Source organism: Empidonax traillii, unplaced genomic scaffold (genome assembly GCF_003031625.1).
Source record: "Empidonax traillii isolate 1590-97213 ecotype Southwest subspecies unplaced genomic scaffold, ASM303162v1 scaffold1005:size266651, whole genome shotgun sequence".
In the NCBI taxonomy this organism is placed as follows: Eukaryota; Metazoa; Chordata; class Aves; order Passeriformes; family Tyrannidae; genus Empidonax; species Empidonax traillii.
Genome location: NW_020956198.1, coordinates 1 through 23,233, shown reverse-complemented (window position 1 = coordinate 23,233; position 23,233 = coordinate 1). Strand labels below are relative to the sequence as shown.

Genomic DNA, 23,233 nt, shown 5'->3' with positions numbered 1-23,233 from the left:
AGGCTATCGACACCCTTATCAGGCACAACCCAACACTCAAAGGCTGCCCCTTTTCATGGGCCTGCCAATGGTTTCCTGAGTGACTGCACACAGAAATAAATGTTTCCAAACAGCTCCTCTGGGCTCAGAGCCCCAGAGGGACTTCAGGTGTGGCCCCTACACCACTCCTCCTCCTCCTCCTCCTCCTCCTCCTCTCTGAGTTCCTTCAGCATCCCAGCACCTCGGTCCTTTGTTCCAAGGACCAGCCACGCTGTTTTCACACGTTCTGCCTCGCTTGGCAGGCATTCATTAAAACCTCAGTGTCTGGTTGTTGGTCTTGTGTTGCATCTCCAAGGTAACTCCATTCATACGCTGTCAGTGCCCTGACAGTTCACTTTTACCAGCCCAACAGGCTCCCCGAGTAACGTCCATCTTTGACTCTCTTACACAGAGGAAAACACAAGCCTTTCCACCCTGTAGGATAAAGAAGGTGGGCAAACCGAGCCAAACAAAGGAGTCGCTCACAGTCCATGGGAAAGTTGGTTTTTTAGATTCACTTGGGCACTTCCAGTGCTCCCAGACAGTATCCACTGGGCATTAAGCATGTTCTCCCAAACCTCTCCACGTCTGTTTATCTCTTTACACACACACATCCATTTGCTGATTTAGATCTTAAAAATTTCCTAAATGATTTCCAGTATACCAGTAAACTCCACTGGATCCTGCAACAGGGAGTTTCATGGGGGAAAATGACACACTTTGCACAAATATCTGTTTCTTTTTCAGAGTCAGACTTGGGAGTTTTTCGTTCCTGTCCGTCACTGCCTTCAAGGCAGCTCGGAGTAAACAAACCACATATTGAAAATTTGGTGGAAGAAGAAAAAAGTGACTTCCATCCTGCCACACAAAGGAAACACCTGGTTGTTAAGAGAACCTTAAAGATATTTTAATAGAGGCCTGTGCAGCTCTGAGGACGAAAGGCAGAGCTGTTTGAAGTCAGTGGAAAGTCTCGTCTAAGCTCGGATTTGAGTGGATGTATTGCAATTTCCCTGCACATGGGAGTGTGGTAATAAGTAGTCTTTCACTGCATTCTTCCATGGTCAAATCATCACAAGTAATTTTGCAATAGTGCAGAGTCAATATAATTTATAGCAAAAAGGAGTAGCTTGATGTCAGTTTATGTTTCCCCAAATCCTGTTTTCATTGGGCAATTATCGTTTCAGTGGAAAAGGTTCCAAACGTCTTCAGTTTTCTGGAGAAGGGCCAAGCTGTTGTATAATGGCAGGGTAATTTTAAACCTATCATTTAGAAAGGCCGTTTCTGTCTGAAGCCATTCTTCAAAAAGGCCAGCCCTGGAGAGTTACACTTTATGTTTCTGAAGCAAAATACCTGGTTTGTTTTCAAAAAATAGATGTGACAAAAGAGTCACCAAAGCAGGTGCTGCACAATGCCAGAGCCACACAGACAGGAGAGGGCAGGGAGGGGAGCAGCAGAGCCATTTACTGTTCTGCACTTCCCAATCCCTGAAAAACTGCCCTAACCAACAGATCTCACGAGAGGGGTCATCTTCTGACCGATCCTGGTCAATTTTAAAACTGCAAGAATTCATGGATGGAAGGAAATACTACATTTCAGGAAGCGTATTTGATAGGGTTTAGGCAAGCATAGAGCAGCTAACCTGCCCTGGAAAATCACCCATCCCTAATCATTCTGTAATTTAGAAGCAGCACAACCAGATGTTACATGATCTTCATCTAGTCCTCCACTCTTGGTGCTGAACTTCCCTCGTGGATGTGTCTCCAGGTGTTAGCAGAAGGTGAACAGGACCTGGCAAAGAGGAGCTTAAAAGGATGGATTGGTCCAAGGACATCTCCCAGATCACACGTGCTGGTACCTTGGCTACAAACCACCTAAACATCCTGAGCAGCAATGCTTCAGGAAGAAATCCAGCTTTTGCAGGGACAGTCCTCTGTGCCTGAGGGCTGTTTTGCAAGAGGAGAAAGGCATTAGAGCCATTCCTGGTCATTAATTCACTTCGGTAGCAACCCCCACAAGTGCCATATTTGCGACAATGCCATAAAAAGAGGTCAGCCTCAAATGCACAATCCTGCTCTTCAAAGCTGAGAACTTCACGTGCAGCTGAGGTTGAAATTCCAACTGGCCAGGGTGAAGATAAAGCAGATACTGCTAAATAAACTAATTATTCTTTGCAGCACACAAATAACCGTGGTGGTTTAAATTACTGAATAAAAGTATTTGAGGAACTGGGTCCAGTTTTCAGAACCCTGAAGTGTCCTTAGGAAGGCACAGAGGTCAAACAGCAAGTTTGGGGTTGCCTGTGGGATTCCTGTTCCCTTTGAGGATGGGAATGGTGGATGTAGCTGAGACCACAGACCTGGCTGAATCCCTCCTCACTAGGTTACCTGACAAGCACCTGCACTGGGAGCAACTCATCCAATTAATACCATGCAGCACAGACCATAATTGCTGAGAGAATTCTCTTTTCTTTGTTTAAACACGTTTTTAGCAGAAATATACTGAGAAATCCCTTTAAAAGCCAAGGGATCCATGCACACAGTTAAACAAGAGTCCAAGTGTGGTCCCAAGCTGTGACCTTTGATTCTTTCTGCAGCCTGGCTTGCATTCAGGAACAGCAAAACTGTGTTCAGATTCTGGTTGATTTTAAATCCCAGTAAGATCCATAAAACTGACTGGGAAAAAAAAAAACCAAGACTGTAAGAAATCCCAAACCAACAAGTAGCCTGGGTAGGGGGAAAAGCTCACTCAGCAGTGGAGCCTGAGATAAGCTGTGCAAACACCACTCTGGGAACACCAAGCATCAAGCTGAGGTTTTCCACCAGCTGTAAACAGTTTCTACCTCCAAACCTTCTTTCATGTACATTAACCTATTCCTGTTTATATTTTAAATCGAGGTTGAACAAAGGTCTAATGGGCTGTGAGCCTGGGAGTTGGGGCTCCCAGGCTTTCAGGGTGCCCAGCTCAAACACACACACACACACACACACACACACAGTCATTTAAAAACCACACACCTATTTCCCTGATCCATCCTCATTTTGCCCACTTCCCCTGTTATGACCCATATAATAGCAGGGACTGTGCTATTAACCACTTCCAGCAACCAAAGCATCTACCCCAGTGTAGCCATGTAAAAAAAATGGTCCTTGTGGGATGGTCTGGGCTGAGGCAGGAATGTCAGGCGGCTCAGTTAACATCCTATACTGGAAACTTTTTGCAAGTTTTTCCATAATATTTTTAAATAGATAAAACGCAGTGTGTCATTAATTACCTAATGCCCCGTTGGCATGACAAATATTGCAAACAAAACCAAGCAAAACTGGAGTCTTCTGGGTAAATTCTCACCGAATCCAAGATGATTTAGGACATAAAACAAACAACAGAAGGGGAGCTGAGGGGAATCATCTCGTAAAAAGCCTAAAAGAACAATGAGAACTTACCTAGATAGAACTCTGCAATCTTTCACCCCTCTGCAAATGTCACAACTGACTCCACACAGCACTCCATGCACTCAGAAGGACAACGAGCTCCAGCTCCACGCTCCTTTATGTGTGTGGAGCAACGAGGTTTGTTTAATGCGAGGGTAAGTGCTTTTTACCGGGCTAAAAACCACCAGGCAAACAGAGGGAACAGGTTAGACCGTAACCAGAATGAATACCAAGCAGCACGGTACGTGTTTGGGTCGAAATGTCGCCCCGTGCTCCTCCCTCCACCTGACACAAACAAATAAGGCCGTGGACAAGCACTGCCAGCCCCGCTGGGCCGAGGTTTAGTGCTCGTCAGCACCTTCTGTGTCGCCGGTGACAGCGCAGAGGCGTCTTGGGCAGAGCTGCAACCTCTGAGGGCAGAATTTATGCTGCTTTTATTCATCTCCCTTCAGAGGTAAACTGAGGGCTTGTCCCAAGGTGAGGGTTGCAGGATTAGGTCCACGGGAGGAACACGTGAAGGAGCTCCCAAAGCAAGGTGCCACGTCAGGAGGGTGCACTGGGGTGAGTGGGAGCACGAGAGGCTCCCGAAGCAACCAGAGAGGGTGGGAGAGGAGCAAGTGCTACTTAAGCAAACCAAGAAACTGGCACTGAGTGACACAAGCACTACCACCTTCTGAAGCACGGACAAACACACAGAGACACAGCAGACACACATCTCTGAGGAAGGAGAAGAAGAAAAGGGATGGCAGAAGACAGTGATGCCTCCAGGAAGGGTTTCTCAGCGTAAATTGCCTGGCTATGACCACCAGCCTATGGCACCAGCTGCCAGCTTGCAGACGCACACGCTGCACCTTCCAAACCAAGAATCCCAACCATCCCAGTCTGCCCACACCAGACACCTCTAACTTTGCTCCCAATTTGTCCCATGTTTTGCACTATCAGCTTAGTCTCTTCATCTACCCCAGGCAGACAGAGCTGCAGATGCTGCTGTGCAGTAGCTTGGCAGGGGGCAGAGCCTGCACATAACCCAGGTTTAATTCCACCCAAGGGAGCTCGTACACCACTCTGCAGAGCAGCACGTGCCAGCCTTGTAGCATCCAAGGAGTTGCTACTGGCAGGAGTCTTGCTAAAGACCCACAAACATGAGATGTGCAGCACCACACAGCTATAAACCCACTGCATCACAAACTGGCCATGGCTTCAAGCACACCCAGTGTCTCAACAGTGTGTGTGGAAGACAGGCACGAGAACTGTGCTGCTAGCTGTAAGATCATCCTCTTTGTTGCTCTGGCTGAGTCAGGTCCAGCATCAGGAACCTGGCAGCTGCTGCTCAGGAAGTCTGCTCCGTGCTGCCCACTACCTCTGCTCAGATCCCCACCCAGGGCTTCCAACCAGATCACCAAGCCACACTAAAAATAGCCAGCTCACAAAACCAGCTCTCGGCTCTCGCCACTCCACCCTCAAAGTACAGATACTAACTATACTGCAAACAAAGGAGAATTCACTCCTCCATCTATTTATAAGCTGCTTATTCACAGCTTGCAAGCACAGATTCTTTTCAGATGAGGAGCTTGGGGGAAGAGGGTATGCTTTTTCTGGTTCCATGTGCACAGAGCCAAGCACTCAACGTGGTCATTCCTTCACCATCTGAGGTTTTTCTCTTTCTTTCAGCTCTCACCTCCAGCCTTGGGCATATCTTGTCCATCACCACGCAGAGGACGATGCAATCCCACTCCCCACGCCACAGTGAGAACGTGGGTTTGCTGGGAGAGCCAGGCATGTGGCAGGTGTGTCCTGGTTTAACCTGCACAAACCATCCTGGCATTAATATAAAATGTTTCTCCCTTCCTTACTCCGCCTGTGACTCACAGCGTTATCTGCAGGACGCAAAGCACCACCGGACACTTCGGCTGGGCACACATTCCCAGCTCCTGGCTATGCTGGAAGAGCAGCAATAATAAGAACAACAGTGGAAAATGCCTGGCTAAAGAGCAGGTCAGAAGTCTCCTTGCCTTGCCACCCAGCCCCATGTGGCTGCCTCGCTTTAGCAAGAGTTCCCACGGCTGCTGCCTGGCTTCTGGCAGCTTCTCTGATACCTCCATCCTAACACAAGCCTCCTAAATCCACCACAAAAGCAGCAATGCATTTAGTCCACCTCCCACAGCTGGCTCAGTGAGTTGCCTGCAAGCTACAGGTTAGTTGATCACTACACTAGATAAGCCAGAAGCCAAAACTACACCTGCTACCCAACTCTGTGTTCCTTATTAAAAAAACCTTGGTAATAAAAAATTTCCTGTTTCAAAGTGCAAAAAGAAGTATTAATAGCATTGAAGGGATGGAGGTCTCCATGGCACTTGTCCACACTGACCAACAGATCTTTTACGCTGGTACTTGGTGGAGAAAGAAGCATGAAGACTTGCACTGTGAGCTGAGCAAGAGCTGATGTACCTGTCAAAGCCACTGCTGTGGTGCTACAATTTTTACCTTCAGCTCTCCACTTTTGGATGGCCTCTTTTAATTAACTGGAGGCAAGAGTCCAGAAAATTGCTCTTAAAATTGTAATTCTTGCCCATTCGGACAGTTACCTGTTCACAGCTGGCCTCAGCTTAGGACTGAGAAGTGCTGGCAGTCACAACTCCCTGTTTTATGAGACTTCTGCACCACAGGAGAGAATAAAGAGCAATGGGACACGTGATAGAAAGCAGTGCCAAAAGGTGGCTCAGAAAAGTAAAGCCATTTGACTTGCTTTTGTAAATAATTTGATTTCAAGTATTGGGAGAGTGGGTGTGGAATTAAGCTTTAAGAACTGATCTAGATTTTACAATCCAAAGTCCAGGACAGCAGTACCACAGGCAGTGCTGAGTGCACACCCAAGGTCCTGTTCCATTTTCACACATCACCAGTTAGAAATTCAACACTGGACCCACAAACAGCAGCACCTTCTCCCTGTCAGCTTAGTAGGCCAACCACAGTATTTTGTCCCTACCCTGCTTTGATCATATCTGTTACAGAAGCCTGTGAAAATCATAACCAAAAGGAGCCTTTACAGGGTTAGGAGAGCTCAGAACCTTTGGTATCTGCATGCCAGATTGGAAAGAAGGAGTAAAAGTAGAGCCATGGAAGACTCAAAACCAACAGTGCCTTATACAGAGTCCTCTAGCCAAGTGATAGAGCTTTTTTCCCCATCTGAGAGGATCCTGGAACAGGGAAGAGTGGATTTATTTAGTCCTCTGCCCCGAGTTAGATCAAAAGCAGGCATTTCCTCAATAAAGATACTGCATGGATTTTAATTTCTACAACTACTGCACAGGCTAGAAGAGGGATAAGTTTCTCCTGCTCTGTTCATTTATGCTCCTCAGGCTGGGGACAGACACACGTATTTGAGCCAGGGCCTGCAGTCCCCTCTCATACTGGCAGGCAATGAATATATTTTGAATGAAGCAGAGAACGTGCTACACAGCCTGGGCATGCACTCAAAACACTGTGCAATCAAAGAATTCTGTGTGTATCCCCCACCCCTGCCCTTGCTAAGGTAATCAAAGCAGTAAATTATCCTTAGGGGCTCTGTCAGATCAGGTTTCAAAGTTGATCATTTCCCTGCACAAGAACATAGGCTTAGCTTAAAACCAAAACAGAACATGAAACCCATGCATGTTCTCCCTAGTCTCCTAGGACTCTAAAGTTGCTGTGTGTTGCTTAAAATAAAATAAATAAAAAACCCTAGACAGAACACAAAAACTCTCATTATTGTGCTTCTCATGTCATGTGGGAATGAAAAGACTGTACTGTACCAATTCAGTCCAAAATTGCATCAAGATTACTTCACCATTTCAGCAAGACAACTGTCTGCACAGCCTGCCAGAGCTGCTGACAGCAGTCACAGCAAGCAGGGAACAGAAACAGTTCCACAGCCTGTCCCCACACTCCCCTCTCAGCACCAAAATGTCAACAAATCCCTTCTCCCAGTGACGGGCAGCAACTTGCACTGTCACCCGCTGAATTTTCAGAGAGATGTTTTGCTTTTCCCAGTGTTTGGGTGATACACTCCATAACTATTCTGTTATCTCCTCTCCATTCCCTCCCTTCAAACCTCCCAGCTTGTGATGGCAACAGGGAGTTGGAGCAGAGCGAGGCTGCGGATGCACGAGCAGTTCCACACCACCCCGCCATCCGCTGCGCCCTCACCTGCACCCACACGCCAGGGCTTATCTCACACTGGGGCTGGAAGCTCCTGGGAGCAAAGGCTGCCTTTCTACCTTGTTGTTTGCACAGCACATAGCACAGAGGCCTTCACAGGCCGATAGGCTTCAGGTGTTTCAGCAGCACAAACAGGAGTTGTGCAATGCCCCGGGGATGTCGAACAGCTGGGCTCTCTCAGGCCCTGCTTCTCATACCAACCCTGCAAATGGGCAGCCAGTCTTTGTTTGTGCAAAGCAGTACCAGTGTGTGAGGAGATCAGAGCCTGCTGCAGCCAGAAAGCATTCCTCACAGCTAAGGTCCTTGGAAATCCCCCTTGCATAAGGAGTGCCTTGGGAAATCACACAGCGATAATGCCCTGGACCCAAACATTCATCGCTGGCATCATCAATTAAGGGTTGTGTTTTGGAGGTGCACAAAATATCCAGCTCTCTCTCCACTACACAAGATAAGTCTAACTTGGCTTGGAAAAGGAAGTTTAAACACCAAAGTGAATCCACCCAGACTAGTTTTTGGGCCTGGGATGAAAGAGTCAGGATAAAAAGTAAACCTCCATTTTTCACCTTTGCTGTTTTCAACGTAATTCCTCACTACACAAAGCTGCTCTCCAACCTCCAGCATTGAAGGAGCATCTCGGGGAGATTCACAGTGCCTGAGTTTTGCTCAGTTCCATCTCCTCTTCTCCCACTCTGGAGGCTCACCTGTAGTCATGGGTGAGGGTGACACAAGACTCCTCCTTCCTCAGCCTGGCCAGGAGCGCTCCACCCTCCAGCTGCAGCCTGACCAGCCGCGTGTCTTCCAGAACGTTCTTCATCAACTGCCTGTAGGTCCTCAGCAGCACAGCTGCATCCTGCAGGGATCACAAGAGTGAGATGAGCAGTGACTGCAACCCACAGGCAATGAGGGAACAGGCAAAAACCAGCACCCACCCCAAAACACACCCAAACCACATCTCACCTGGGCCCACCCTGGGAAAGGGGGGGGCTGCTTCCCACAGCTGCTTCTCTCAAGCCTGCCAAGTCCAAAGTGATAAAGCAGCACTCCTTACACTTCCCCTGCTTTCCCCACCAGGCTAAAATTGTGACCCAATTCCCATCATTGTTGTTCCATTCATTTGCTGGGCACTGAAGCCTCATCTTCCACTCACAGCTAGCTCCTACTGTTCTGAGAGCCCAGACCTGCTTGGCTTCAAGCCTTGGGATGAGATGGATGTCCTGTGGTACCTTCCCTCGATTTACTGCTGGGACCCTCAGCAGTGTCCTACCAGGTCAGGGGTACAGCAACTTCTCAAGAGGGGGAATTCAGCTGGAACCACACCACAACTGTGCTGTCACCTGACTTTACTCCAGGCCATTGGAGCTGACCTGGTGTGGCACAGCCCGAGGCAGCTGCTCTGTCCTGGACACACCAAAGCTCGTAGGAGCCACAGAAAATGCACTCCAGTGCTGCAGCCAGCACCCATCAGCAACAAGCCCAGCTGGAGAGATCTCCTGGGTGACCCTGAGGGATCAGTGAGCTTCCAGACCCACTGAAGCTTCTACCACTTCATTTGGATCAGCTTCTACTAGTTCTGCTGTCCTACCAGCTCCCCAGTGACACGCAGCACTCGGAATACTCTGCTACTACAGCTTGCAAATTCAAAGCTGCAGCTTTTCTGAGCTATCCTGCTCTCTCCTCTCTCAGGCCCCACCTCTGCTGACAGGTGAGGGACAGGCTCACCTCAGCTTTTCCTGGTAATTTTCCAGATTCCACTTTATGGATAGCTCCCTGAAGGAAGGCACAGGCACCTTGGCATCCTTGTAGCAAGTGTTCCAGCTTCTACGAGAAGAAAGGACCGAGGCAGAGATTATCGTCTCAGAGCTGACAGGAGAGGTGTGTCTTGAGCTTGCAGAAGGTTAAAAGTACAAAACCCAAGAGAGAATCAAACACATTAACCCAAGGGCTCAATTAGACCATCTGGTGAGGCTCAACCAGCAGAGAGAGGCCCATCACACTCCCCCAAGGCCTCTGTGCAGACCTTATAAACTTGCATACTCGTGCTTGCATGGGCCATGCTCTACAGAAATCAGTCCACTTGAGTCCCACATTATTCTGCTGTTAGCATTTCTTGTCACTTCCCATGAAGATGAATCACCATGCATGAATTTCGGAGAAACAAAACATAAAAAAAAAACAAGTACTTGGAATTTTTCTACTTTAAATCATTTCTCTTTGTGTTACAAGTAGTGTGAATTAAAGAACAGGAAACTGGAAAGCTTCCAAAATTAAGCACCTTAAGCTATGGGCAAATCTGAGATCCTTCCTTTCTTCAGAGTGGGGGGAAGGGGAGAGAAAAACAAACAAACAAAAAAAGACCCAACTTTCCATAAGAGTTCCTGAGCCACTGCTTTTTAGAAAAGTCAGAGATATGAAGCCTAAGTATTGTCAGATGCCACCCTCCAGTCACTGAAATCAGAGAAGGGAGAAACAGCTATTCCAAAATAACTCAAAACAAAACAAAAAAGCAGCTGTTTGAATCTGTACTGAACCCAACTCCCTCCTCCCCGGAGTGCTGGAACCGCCCCAGCAGTGACAGATTAGCAGGCAGGATGCAGGTGAGATCACTGGGACAGGAAATAAATGCCATTTGCCACATAGCTGCAGAGCTAAAGGGGCTGAGCACGTGGGTCATTATCACACACAGTGCAGACAGGCAATCCATGCAAACCAGCTCCCTTTGGGAACATTTTACACGTTCCGATCCACGACACAAGCAAGGAGCAGTCTGACACCAAGCTCCTTCCCTCAAAAATTACCCTTCTGCACACACAGAGCACCTCGGCTCTTTAGGTATTCCCAACTCTGTCCAGAAAACTAACCCATAATCCTTGCAAAGTTCCTCTGCTTCCTCACTGCCAAATAAACTTTGGCATCTCAAATTCAACCCCAGGTACCAAGATCAGGCATCAGCATGGGTCCATCCTAGTATTTTTACATGAAAATTTTGAAAACTGGGTTCTAAAATAAGTTGGAAAAGGTAAATTAACACTGCCACATGCCAAGTCTAACTGCTGAAGCACACAGTGGTTTCATCAGTGACATCTTAATCTGTTTGTGTACTCTGCCATGCAGCACTCTGGGCAGCGAGGTCGGAGCCAAAAGACCACTGGATCCCCTGGAAGCTGAGGTGACAATCCTGTCATCCCCCAGGGTGAGCAAGTCACACTCACCGTGAAGACAGCCAACTTGTGTGCAGATTCACAGAGATTAAATCCTGTCTAGTCTCAGCATGCCAAATAACTCATAACTCAGTACAGTTTTTAAAGATTCAAACAGCACATGGGTCCACAGCACTCAGGCTCCCTCCACAGCACAGGCACACACAGAGCTGGGCACTGGTGCCACAGATGCAGATTTCTGGCAGTCTGCACACACCCTGCTGCACGAGGTAAAAAGTATTCCTAGAGGAAGAATTCTGAACTGATTATCAGGAGCTTCTAAGTCTCACTCCTGCAAGGACTGCAGTTTTCCTAGGGGGCTGTTAGCATGACCTGGGGAACTTGCTCCAAAACCAAAAAGATGTAACAAAACAGGGCTCCACTTCAGATTTGACCATATCTTGAAGGGAAGGAAGAATTAATGCAGTTCAAGCAGATGAGGTAAAAACTAAAATTTTACTTCCTGCAGTCACGCCAATCAGTTGATGAAGACAGTATTAGCATTCTTTTGATAACAGAAATTCATTTGCACACATAACCACCACAGGAACATTGTCTTTTAATGCTGTAGGTTCAGCTGCTGACAGCTCCTCTTGCTTGCACTCCGTTCCTGTGCCAAAGCACTCCCCACATCCCACTCACCATGCGGAAGCTCAGCCAGTCCCGGTGGCAGTAGGGGAAGGTCCCATCCAGTTCCAGAGGCAGCTGTGAGCTGTCTATGTGCTTATGGAGGGATTTCATGGAGGTGAGGAGTTCAAACTGCACAGGAATAGAAGGAAAAAAATTTTAAAAAGCAGGCCTGCCTTAAGAGTGTGAGTATCGGAGGAGGAGGGGAAGGTTAACAAAAGACAGAATCCTTCATTTCTTTCTCTGTCTTGCACAGAAACACGACACACAGTGTACATCTGCAATATCACTACAACATGAAGGAGTAAAAAAAAAATCAATTAAGTCTTAGAGCAGCTTGTTGAACAGCTCAGTGGGCGAACCCTGAAGGAATGCAGGCCACAACACGCTGCTTCACCAGGCAGAACATCTGTGATGGCAGTCTGGCAGCAGCCAGCCTTCTCCAGAGCCAGCACCTCCCAGTGGAAGCACAGCAACTCCTTCAGATGTTCCCACAACGTGCTGCGATTTGCATTTGTTTGGAGAGTCTGGGAGGTTAAATCCAGCCCCCAGTTTCCCCATCTCACTTCCTGGAGAAACAGTCTAACAGAGCAGCCTCTGCCCTGCCCTCAACTCTCCACTCATCGAAGCAGCTACTTGCTACAGCAGTTTCATGGATCTTGACACAGATAACTCCCCTTCTGCGAGTCTGTAGGACCTCAGAGGACTTTTATACTCACCAGAGCAACAAGCGCTCCTGCAGGTACATGGAAGCCAGCCCAGACACAAACTCAGGTGCAGACACTGAAATCCCCCACACCCGCTGGGAAGTTTCCACCTCCTTACAAAATAGCGATGATGCTTCCAATTCCTCCTGCATACCCTTGTCTTTATGAGCCTTTCCTCTGTCCCCTCCCACACTCTCTGTATTTGTTCTGTGTGTTTAATGCCTTCTGTAGCTCTCCCTGCAGCCTCCATTCTGACTTCACATTCTTCCACAAGGGGCAGTGAGGAAATGGACTGATGGTATTTGTTATTCTTTAGCCTTCTGGGACACCACACCACACACACAGCGAACCTGACGCCTATCACAACCTCTTCATCCACAGGAGCCAAAAGGGACGTGCTGGCCTGCTCTGAAACCTTCAGGGTTTCAACAGGCACAGAATTTCAGTCCAGTCTTGTCCCTTGCAACAGTTTTAAGAGCAGAGGGAGGAACCAAGATGCAGTCTGGTATCTATTCACTCAGACTGACACAATTACGGTGCAAATGTCACTGAGGGACTCGGCAAACAACAGAGCATGACGGAGATCTGCTCAGCCCCCATAAACACCACAGCCATCAGACACAGAGAACAGCTACAGAGATTTCATGTGAGAATAAACATGATACCAACACGTTGTTTGGAGAGTTAAGAAAAGGGTATCAAGGGCTGTCCAGCAAACCCCCAGGTTTTACCTGTCCTGCTGGTGGCTTCTCCATCCGAAAAGTCAGATCTCTTTCAACCAGAAGCAGTACCCCATGAATGCAAGGGGGATCCATGTCCTACAACAGAGCAGAGCACAAATCCATCACTGATCTGTCTGGGATGTTAAGGAGGATGCACCATACCAGGTTCCCACACAAGATTGCAATTTATCCTTCAAAGGCATCTACGAAGCCCAGAAGGCAGTCACCAGGAATTAGGGACAGCCAGTCCACAGAGCACCGAGGTGATGTCCTTAAGGTAATTTGTTTCTGATCAACTAGTCCTGCAGTATTTAAGGAAGCAATGGAAGAGGTCAGGTCTTGGCTGCACTAAAAAAACTCTGCCTTCTACACAGGGAAGTGTGTCAGGGTTAAAATAAACAAAACAGGAAAAAAAAAAAAACAAAACCAAAAACCGTGTTCAGTGTCCAAGTTTTTTCTTGGTAACTTTCCTGGTCACCTCACCTAACTGAAAGGAAGTTGTGTTGTGTTTTTTTTTTAAACCTCACAGTGCCAAAGAGGCAAAGAGGTCGCCTTGTCTCTACTTACTGCCAATTTACAATTAAGTACTTGCATCCTGTTTCTACTGTTAAATAGACAGAAATCCCAAATCCAAGGATGTCTGGCAGCTGTAGTTCAAACTCAGAGATCCAGGAGCAGCCCTGCAATTATAGAAACACTCTACAGGGAGGTAAAACAGGCACAGGGAGGGACAGCAGGAAGAGGGAAAGATCCAGACCATGGATCCTCACTCAATATGTGATGCCTGGACCAGGAAAGCAAAGGGAAGAGCCACTGAAGCTGTCACGCCACGTGGTTAAACAAGAGCCATCCCATTTGGATGTCTCCTACACGGTCTTCGTGTCTGCAAGGATCTCAGGGCCCTGAATCTTTGTCAAGCAACAAATCCTTTGTGGTACCGCCCAAGCTGCAAGGAAACTGCCACAGAGCAGCCCAGGACAGCAAAGGAAACTCGTTTAAATAAACAGCTCCAACCCTGTGGAGGCTCAAATATCTGCCAGGAACAGCAGAGCCAGAGTAGAGAGACAAGTGGACCAGCAGACACTGAGCCACCTAACACGACACTGGGCCCTGTTCAGCAATGGAGATACAATGACAACTCAAGGAGCCCCAGTTCTGCAAGTGAAAACAGCAGCAGAGATTCCAGAACGGAGGAAAAAGGCCTTTCCTTCATCCAGTCCTAACTGGATGATCCTTTCAAACAGGCAGGAAAAAAATCCCAGCTGAAACATCTTCCAAAACTGTGAGAGGCTTCTAATTCTTCCCAAATCCCTTTCTGCAAAGGTACTTATTCACACTTTCCCTGTTATCAAAAGGCCAGAAAGAATTTATTGCATAATTAGGCTGCATTAGGTAAGCACTGAAGGTCATCTGAAGAGAGGATGGGGAGATATCACAGCTGTATCAGCAGCTCTGAATTTATCTGCTAGAAGGTACTGAGGGACAAAGACTAGACACAGCTTCAAGACAGATGATGGTGCTAAACAAATTTATTCTTACACAATCCCTCTTCTACTCCAACAGTCATGAGATGAGGGATAAAGGTAGAGATGGTGCAACAAGAGGTTACCAAAACAGCCAAAACACTCGCTTGTTTGTTTGTTCTGAAACAGAAACTGAAAATAGAAACTGAAAAACCATTCATAAATAAAGCTGTCAGGGGAGAAGTTCACGGTTTTCCAAGCCAAGGAGAAGCTGCATTTCCAAAGAAATTAAGTATTTTTCACCATATTTTTTTAATTTAAGCAGCTGAGAGAAGCTGAACAGCACTGAGGGAGCAATCCAAAGACTGAAACAGCTACGGGAGCCACAGATACCTGCTCATGTTCCACTGTCCATGCCCTGCCTGCTCCCTGAGCAAGGGATCAGCCCAGCACTCCTGAGCTGCAAAGCTCCTCTGGACAGGCCCCCCAGCACTGAGCTTGCTGGTGACAATGATGTGTGACCAAACATCACAGCATTCACCTCTGCAAAATTCCTCGCTCCAAAGCATCAGGACAGAGTCTCCCACAGGAACAAGAGTGATCTATTCTTGCAGCATGGCCACACTTAGCATTTCCCTTCACCTCCATACAGAGCTGCCAGAGTTCCTCCAGCTTCTTCCTGAGTTAGCTCTGCAGCAGCTCTTTATTCAGCCCCTGCTCCCACTGCTGTCTCTGGGACAGAAAGATTTCCCAGCTACTCAGTACTCTGATAAGGAAGAGGGGGGAAAAAAGTCTTGCAGAATGTAACTACAAGGCAGAGAGGACAAGCTTCCACCAGTTTACCAGGTGGGTCCAGGCAGAGCAATGGGCACACTCCGTAGTACTGTAGGGAAAACTAACCTGAAAGCACCAAAAATTGTCTATTAGCACTTGAATTCCGGTCGTGCATTCATTCTGGAGAGATGGAAAAGTGGAGGAAGGATTTTCTCAGACTGACAAATCCTGACCCAGGAACCTTTGCTCCCCAGGATCAGTCTGCACTCCCCAGGAGTCTCTCTAGGTTTAACAGGTCAGAGCATTGCAGCAGGAGAGGACTCTGCATTAGGGCATCTGACCTGTGCTTACCCACTGGGAAGCAGTGCTTCCCACTGCTGGGTCAGGAGGAAAACAACCCTTCATAATTTACCAGCATTGAACAGATTCTACCACGTTACCAAAGCAGGCTTCACAAAAACCATGTAAGTCAAATCCTGTTTCAGTAGAGTGCAGGACAGCAGAAAAATGAGCTCCAGACAGTCTGCCAGAGGTCAGAGACGCTGAGATGTGTCAGGGATTTCAGGAAAGACCTCAAGGAAATGACCTGCTCTGTGACCTCAGAAGCATAACTTACAGTCTGTGGTTCTGCAGCCACTGCTGCACTCTGGAACGTGTAGCCTGCCTCACTGCAGCTACACCCAGTGTCCTATCCTTGTTCCAGATTAGAGGAGAATATTGCCATGGGATCACGGAGCAAATGCTCAGCATCTCCAAAAGGCTCAGGGGAGCCAGGGATTACCAGATAATAAGTTACCCAAAGTGGACTCCTTTAAGGAGTCTTCAGAAGAGTCAGTGTAAGATTCAAAAAACCGTAAGCAATCAGCCTCCATCAGTCACTGTTACTGAAGCACACACTCAGGTCCAGCAATCTGTCTTGCAGCACATTAATCTCTGTTAACTACCTGCTGCACCACCCTGATAAAGACGTGCTCAGAGCCAAACAGCCATCACAGTAGGGACTGCAAAAAGCTTCCCCTCTCCCTCATTTTAGGTGGGAAACTTCAGGTTAAAATGGCATTATTACCATGCTTGAATGAGAGTGGGGACAGGCAGAACACGTTGCTGATGTCCAAATCATCCCACTACGACCACCATGCAATTTCCATGGGCAGTGAAACCCTCAAAAGCTTTAGCAAGCCCACTGCCACGTGGGCACAGCATGAAAGAGAACATCCTTGTTTTGCTTGTTACCTCTGCAGAACTGAGCAGGGCACCAGATTACTCCTTCACCACAGAGAATGAGGACGCTGATAGAGCTCACAGCTCCACCCAGCCCAGGAAGCAGGAGGACAGACCTCTGACTCAGACCCAACTCTCAGATGTGGCGCTGAAGCACATAAACCACAGACATTCAGCTTCATTAAAACATTGCCCTGTTCCAGTTTGCAGAGTTTGAGTCCTAAGAGACCTAAGCTCTGATTTAAGAGGAACACCTGCTTAAACAAGATTAGTCATCACTACAACCCAGCAGCTCCCTGGCTTTCTAACAGAGCAGGCAGTTTCTATCTGCGAGCGGGGACAACACAACCCCCTGGCTTTTCCAAGTGACTGATATGAAAGCCTTTGACCTGAAGCAATATAGAGTTACAGCACGTCCGATTCCAATCATTCACTGACAGCTACATCAACAGCTGCATGTGCTTCTCCACCTGGTATGGCAAGCAGTGTCCCTCCCTTCCCAAGGCAGCAGGCAGAGGTTTCTCTTCCTCCCTTCTTCGTGGCAGGCAAAAATCCCTGCACATTTCACGCAGCCCCTCAGTGCAGGGGACATCTCCAAGCAGGACAATTCATGACAAATTTAGACTTGGTTACAGGCTGTTCTCAGCACCGAGATGAAAGCAGCTTTGCAGGGATGGGGAGGGGTGTTGTCCCCTAACTCAGATTGCTTGGGGTTTTTTCGCTTTGTCTGCAGTCTGGTAAGGCCAGGTCATCCTCCTAGAGCAGGGCTGGGCACGGAACTCCAGCTCCCAAAGCCAACAGAGAGAGCCAGGAGCCAGATGGAGACAAAAGCAGCAGATGGAGATGTACCACCCAAGCACAACAGCGAGCCAGCCAGTGCTGCTGTGCCCAAGCTCAAGGCTCACCTGCAATATGCTGAAGGCCTTGAAGAGAGCAGGAACAGGGGAACAGCGACGAGCATCCACAAGAACAGTCAGACCCAAAGCCTGGCATTCTGGTCTGCAAGGACAAGGATAAAAAGGTCACCTTTGTCACCAAGGACAATCAACAGGACTACAGAAACAGAACACACAGTCATGGCAGGGTGAAAAAAACCCAGTCCATTATGGCTTTGTAAGGACAGGGAACTAACTGGCCACCTTCTCCTAACCAGTATATATATATGGAAACCACCACTGGATTGCTCAGGTTTAACCTCTGCTGCAGGATTCTGTGGTTTCCACCCAACTTCCCATTTCTCCAATTCCTAGAATACATGTCACTGATAGCAAAGGTTTCCATACCCACTCTGGATAATCCACACAGGAAAACCAGTCCTTCCCAATTGTGTTCAGGGACAAGCTTAGGTTTAGCCTCGCTGCTTCACAAGAGCAGCCAGTCTGGAACCAACCCAAAGCCCGTCTTGCCCAGAATCAGAACTGAAGGGAGAAGCATAAGAAACAAAAGCAGGAGCAGCAGAAGCTTTCTCGTGGGTTAAGCCTCCTCCCTTTACCAACTGTTTAAAGCCTTCCCAAAAAAATCACTATCAGAGAGTTTGCTTTACCTCTGTCTAAAAAGGAAACAAGGTGATGAGCAGGGGAGGAATAGTCTGTCATCCTGAAAGGGAGAGAGGCTGCAGCAAACCCCAGCCTGCAGACTCCAAAATAAATTTTCAGACAGACATCAAGGCAGATTTTCTCAACCCTTGCAGATCCTCCCTCCCTCTCAGCTTGGAGGCCTGGCCCTAAAATTTCATGTCACAACACTACCACGGAGCTGCTGCATGACTGCCCCATCACAGCTCCCAAATCCCACTTTCTGAGCTAATGAGGGATAGCAAGAATGGCTTGGATTCACATGGCAACACGTGAAAACATTCTGTACACAACCAATTCTATCACACCAGGTGCACAAGGCATATACAGAATAGGCAGAGTGCTTGCTGAACACAAGCCTGGTCACCCTAGCAGGAGATCCCCACCTTGTTTTGGGGACTGTCTGGAGCAGGTTCTTAGGCCAGTAAAGTCACAGAATCACAGAATATTCTGAAGGGACACATAAGGATCATCGAGTCCAGCTCCTGGAATGGCCCATAAAGGAACCAAACCCACAACCCTGGTGTTATCAGCACCGTGCTCCAACCAAACTAATCTCTGGTCAACCCCTCCCACTCGCTGCGTCGATTCCCACCTGCCCAAAAGGCAAATCAGAGAGGGCAGCAGAGTCCACCCCATCCCCACAAACCTGGGGATGCTGTGCAGGTAGAGGAGCAGCCGCACGAGCTCGGTGGTGTTGCAGTGGGGGTTCAGCCAGGCCGTGTTCCTTGTCGTTATTATGGCCACGGCACGCCCCGATTTATCTCTCGTACCTGTAACAAGAGGGGAAGGGGGGGAAAGTCACACAAGGAATTCAACAGAGCCTGGCTCCAGTTGTGTATTCTCCTACTAGCACCCCATCACCTTCCTGGAAATCCTCCACAGAACTCATTATAGTGTACGTTGCAGATGGCAGGAGGCTATAAACACACTTCCAAAGTACCCAACTGCTGCCCCAGAGCGAAGTAGCTGAGCTCTGCTTGCCTTCGTCTCATGGCAGCATTAAATTTGGACTGCTCTCTTCTACCCAAACACACCTTCTTCATCAACATGGCCCAAGTCAGCCAATGATAACCCAACCTCGTGAGAAAAGCAAGAACCTCACGAACTCAGGACGAAAGGATCTCACCTTCCCATCGCTGTCAGATGAGAGAGCAGGTCAGCAGAACATGCACTGCATGACCAGACTGGGCACACAGGCTGAGCCCAGACATCTCCTCCTGGGAACGAGGCCCCGGAGCAGGAGCCCAGAGCAGCCAGCCCAGGAGCACAGCCCTGGCAAGGGCACACTCAGTGCCAGCCTTTCATTAGTTCCAGTGCCAGCCTTTCATTAGTTTCAGAGCTTGCTCAGGGGATAGATAAGGCACAGTAAGGGCAGCACAGCTGAGTTGTGACATGCTGAGGAAAGAGAAGAGCCGGGAAGCACAATGCCTCTCTGCCCAAAGACACAGCTCATCACAGGAGGAGGAGGAGGACACAGCAGTGCCGGTTCTGGAATTACACTCAGCCTCCTCTCCAGATGCAGAGGTGAAGAGCAGGTGGGGCACTTTGGAGAGCCAGAGCTGCCTCTGCCACTCAAAAGCAGGCAGTGCCTCTGGAGTGAGGCTGCTCAAGCCACAGCACTCACACAGGTCACCGGCAAGGTAAGTGATCTGGAGACCAGCAGGGACAACGTGTCCATTGTGTGAAAAGTAATTCATAAGAACAGGAGCCATTTCCTGTCATACAAATTGTATGAGAAAGAGGCAGGGGGGGAAATCCCAAGCACAAGAGAAAACCAGAGACTTGGGAAGGCTGTGCCTTTCTGTCTCTTCTGAAGTCTTTGCTACTACAGGAGACACTGTCCTGCACCACCTGGGACAAGCATGCAAGTTGACAGGTAAAACAGACACAGATGGACAGGCCCAAGCATGGAAAACTGCCCTGGAGTGATCCCAGTCTGTCACTAGGATGTGATATGAGTAAGGGCCACAGACACAGATGGGCATCATTTCAAAGCAGGGCTTTCTCCCTCCCACGGACCAAAACAGTGACACAGGCTTCCTCCTGCTAACAAAAATCTTCCATCATCTGTGTGATTCACAACTTTCATAACTCTGAAATACTGTGGCCTGGACCCTGCATAATCAAAGAGATGGGAAGAAATTAGAAAAAGCTTATTAAAATACCTTGTTTCATAAGATAAGGGGATCCTCACAAAATAAAATTTAAGAAAAACAAAGCACTCAATTACGGGAAAAATGGCTCAATAACTCAGTAAAAACTGTTTAACTCTGAAGAAACATCTTTTGTCCATCAGGGAGGCTGAGCATCACCAGAACTTGATTAAACCTTGAACTTCCATATAGTAGTCAAGGAATTGCCTGACAAGGTCAATAAAGCAACCACAGCCACCAGGGCAAGGTGTCCAACAGCGGCCCAACCACAATCACTCAAGAGCAGAATGCAGAACTGAAACCATCCCGAAAGTTTCAGCTAACTCCATCAGCTACTAGTTTATTAATTAGCTCTTGTTTACTATTCATTATAAAAGTTACTCCTTCTGATGTAATTATTGTATCATTACCAATGACCAACATAAAACATTTAACTGAGTGGTGAGTGTGTTGCCTTAGGTGTGAGGATTGCCCACTGGAATCCCAAAGGAGCAGAGATGACTATTTGAGAGGCATCTCGAGCACACAGAGCTAAAAATCACTCAATCTGTTTAGCCATCCCCTTCCCTTTACATATCTGAGGTCAAAATTGGTCTTGCAGCCCTAGCACAGAGCGGGAGATCCCTGTGCTGCCTTTCTGCCCTCCTTCCCAGCTCCTTCACCTCACACAGCTGCCTGACCTCTTCCCTGCTCTCTGCCCGATTCCCACCCGCACGTGGCTCCTGAGCTGATCAAATGCAGATATCCTGCACTCCACAACGAGCAACCCTCTCACTGGCTGGGGAAGGACACAAACCCACAGGGGCTCCTTACACGGGTGCTGCCAAAGGCTGTGTCTCACTGGAGAGGCAGATCTCACTTCCTCTGCTTCAGTTCACGTCTGGTTAAACACAAAGCCCTGCCCACTGAGTGACCCTGGCTGCTCTGTCCAACAGCCTCAGCTTCGCTCACCCCTCTGCCAGTATTTGTCCCCTGCAGAAGTTTTATCTGCAGCCATTTGATACTTGCTGCTCTAACAGATGCAAACACCGGGTAACGTTTGACCTACAACTTGATGTGGGCAGAACAATTCTGGGGAGTCCTCCCTTGATAGCTGCTTTTGTCATCTGCTACTTAGCTACACTACCCTTCATCCCACACATTGCTCATCCACACTTCACTGGGATATTCCTTTCAACACTGTGTGTCATGAAATCAAATGTTTTCTAAAAATCCATTATATCTAGGGTAGCTACATTTAATCAACTAAACTTCTAATTACTACGAATAAAACTGGTTTTCAAGAGCCCTGTCACAGAGCACCTTCTGCACACCTATCCTTTAATTATCTACCAAGAGAATCGAGTTCCTATTGTTCTGACCAGGTCTGATGTCAGGCCCACCAGCCCATTATTAGGTGTACCCTCACTCTTCTCTTTTTGAACTCCTGGTATGAGCCCACAGATTTGGCATTTCTGACTCACATGCACTCGGTTAACATTTTGAGACTCCTGGGAGCAAATTAACGTGACTTTCATGGGAGGGAAGTTCCACTTCCTGTCCTGCCCATTCAGAAGCTTTAGAGGACTCAAGGAATGTTGCTTCTGGAGAAGTTTGGGGTGAAAGAAATGGAACTGGCAGGAGTCTCCAGCGCTGCAAACAGAGGCTCATCTCCCTTGCCCTCCCACAAGCCACATTTCCCAGGCATTCTGGCCCAGCTACTCACCGGGCAGGTAGGCAACACCACTCCTGAGCACTTCTGGGTTCACATCCTTGACTATGGTAGGTGCAAACTGGCCACCCCAGGCAGTTCCAGAAGTCGGGGATGTCGGGGGAGTAATTGGTGCCAAAGTTTCCTCCGGGGCACTGACTTTACTCACTGGTTTCAACACATCTGTGCCAGCTGCTCCTTTTCTCAGCTCTGTCCCTTCTGACACCATCCCTGTAAGACAAGCAGCAAACAGAAGCTCAAGCAGATTTCCACCCAGAAGGTCCCAGGAAAGCACGAGATGTGGGAGGGATGTGCCCCCAGCACTCCGCAGCTCCTTCAGTCCTCGTGCCAGCAACTCATGCACGTTGCAAAACTGGTTATAACATCAGTGCTGCAGTAATTCCAACAAAATAAACCGATTTGTTGTGAAGTTTGCAAAGCACAAAAGCTCGATTCAGATCGGGATTACTGGAGTCAAAGCCATTTTTAAAGGTAACATATCAAGCAGCACATGTCTGCTCACAGCCTGGAAGTCTGGCACGGTGCAAGTTGCCTGGCTGGGCTCCAGCAGCCCGAGCCTGCTGAAGTGATAAACCAGCTTCTGACAGGGAGGGCAACTCCATCACAGCAGAATTACTCCCACAACAGCACTTTCAGATTAGTTCCTGAAAATATGAAGTCAACTTGAGGCTGACAAATCAGCTGGAAATCAGCCAAAGAGACCTGGTTCTGCTCGTCCGGACTTTTTTAATGAACAGTTAATGTGAAAGTCACAAACCCATTTTAAAGCACTGAAGAACAGGATGATTACACCAATCAGCTCCTGCTCTAGAACTACAGAGAATGCTTCCTTTGTCTGACACCTCAGCTCTCAAGTACAAGTTATCAGCATAGGTTAATTCTAAAATTAAATATTCTTGCTATTGCATGGAAACCAAGGCTGGTTTTATCACGCTTTAATTTTCAGGCAAAAATTATCTGGACAGAAGAAAAAAGTATCTACCCTCTGTGTAAGAAGCATTATTCCCCATTTCTGAACACCACAAGAATGAGAAGCCAACAGTATGCCTTCAATAATGCATCTTTAGCATCCAAAGTACCCAGCTTGGCTATCCCAGTGTTCGCAGAAAGCTGTAATAAAGAAAAGGCTACACTGCACTGATACTTCAGCCATCTACCAACACAAATATCCACCTTTCTTCAGCAAAATAAGAGTGGAGTATTTATTTGCTTGCTATGAAGTCAGACATTTTAATTGCTATTTAAAATTGACTTCAACCATCCTGCCTTCCTGCTGCATCAACAATGCTGCCACTTGACTCAGTTTATTTACTAACAGATTCCAATACTTCATTAAAGAGCAGGACCAGGAACAAAGCAGTCCTTGAAGTGGCTTTCAATACAAGTTTTAGCAGTGAAGGAGATTTACAGGTTGAGGCTTAGCCTGAACTGCTTTCAA

At 47.8% G+C, this 23,233-nt stretch overlaps 1 protein-coding gene across 5 annotated transcripts in view; it reads right to left on the bottom strand.

Annotated features, from left to right (window-relative positions):
* The window catches only part of PLEKHG4 (pleckstrin homology and RhoGEF domain containing G4), a 50,659-nt gene extending 28,648 nt beyond the window's left edge, over positions 1 to 22,011 (bottom strand). For all 5 annotated transcript variants that reach the window (XM_027904067.1, XM_027904068.1, XM_027904069.1 and 2 more), the window contains exons 1-7: positions 21,790 to 22,011; positions 18,578 to 18,701; positions 17,260 to 17,353; positions 12,906 to 12,992; positions 11,483 to 11,599; positions 9,363 to 9,461; positions 8,345 to 8,493 (exon numbers count right to left, since the gene is read on the bottom strand). In XM_027904067.1, coding sequence (XP_027759868.1) covers positions 8,345 to 8,493; positions 9,363 to 9,461; positions 11,483 to 11,599; positions 12,906 to 12,992; positions 17,260 to 17,353; positions 18,578 to 18,701; positions 21,790 to 22,003 — 884 coding nt within the window. In that variant the 5' untranslated portion in view covers positions 22,004 to 22,011. The remainder of the gene's footprint in view (positions 1 to 8,344; positions 8,494 to 9,362; positions 9,462 to 11,482; positions 11,600 to 12,905; positions 12,993 to 17,259; positions 17,354 to 18,577; positions 18,702 to 21,789) is intronic.
* Positions 22,012 to 23,233: the final 1,222 nt, after the last annotated feature.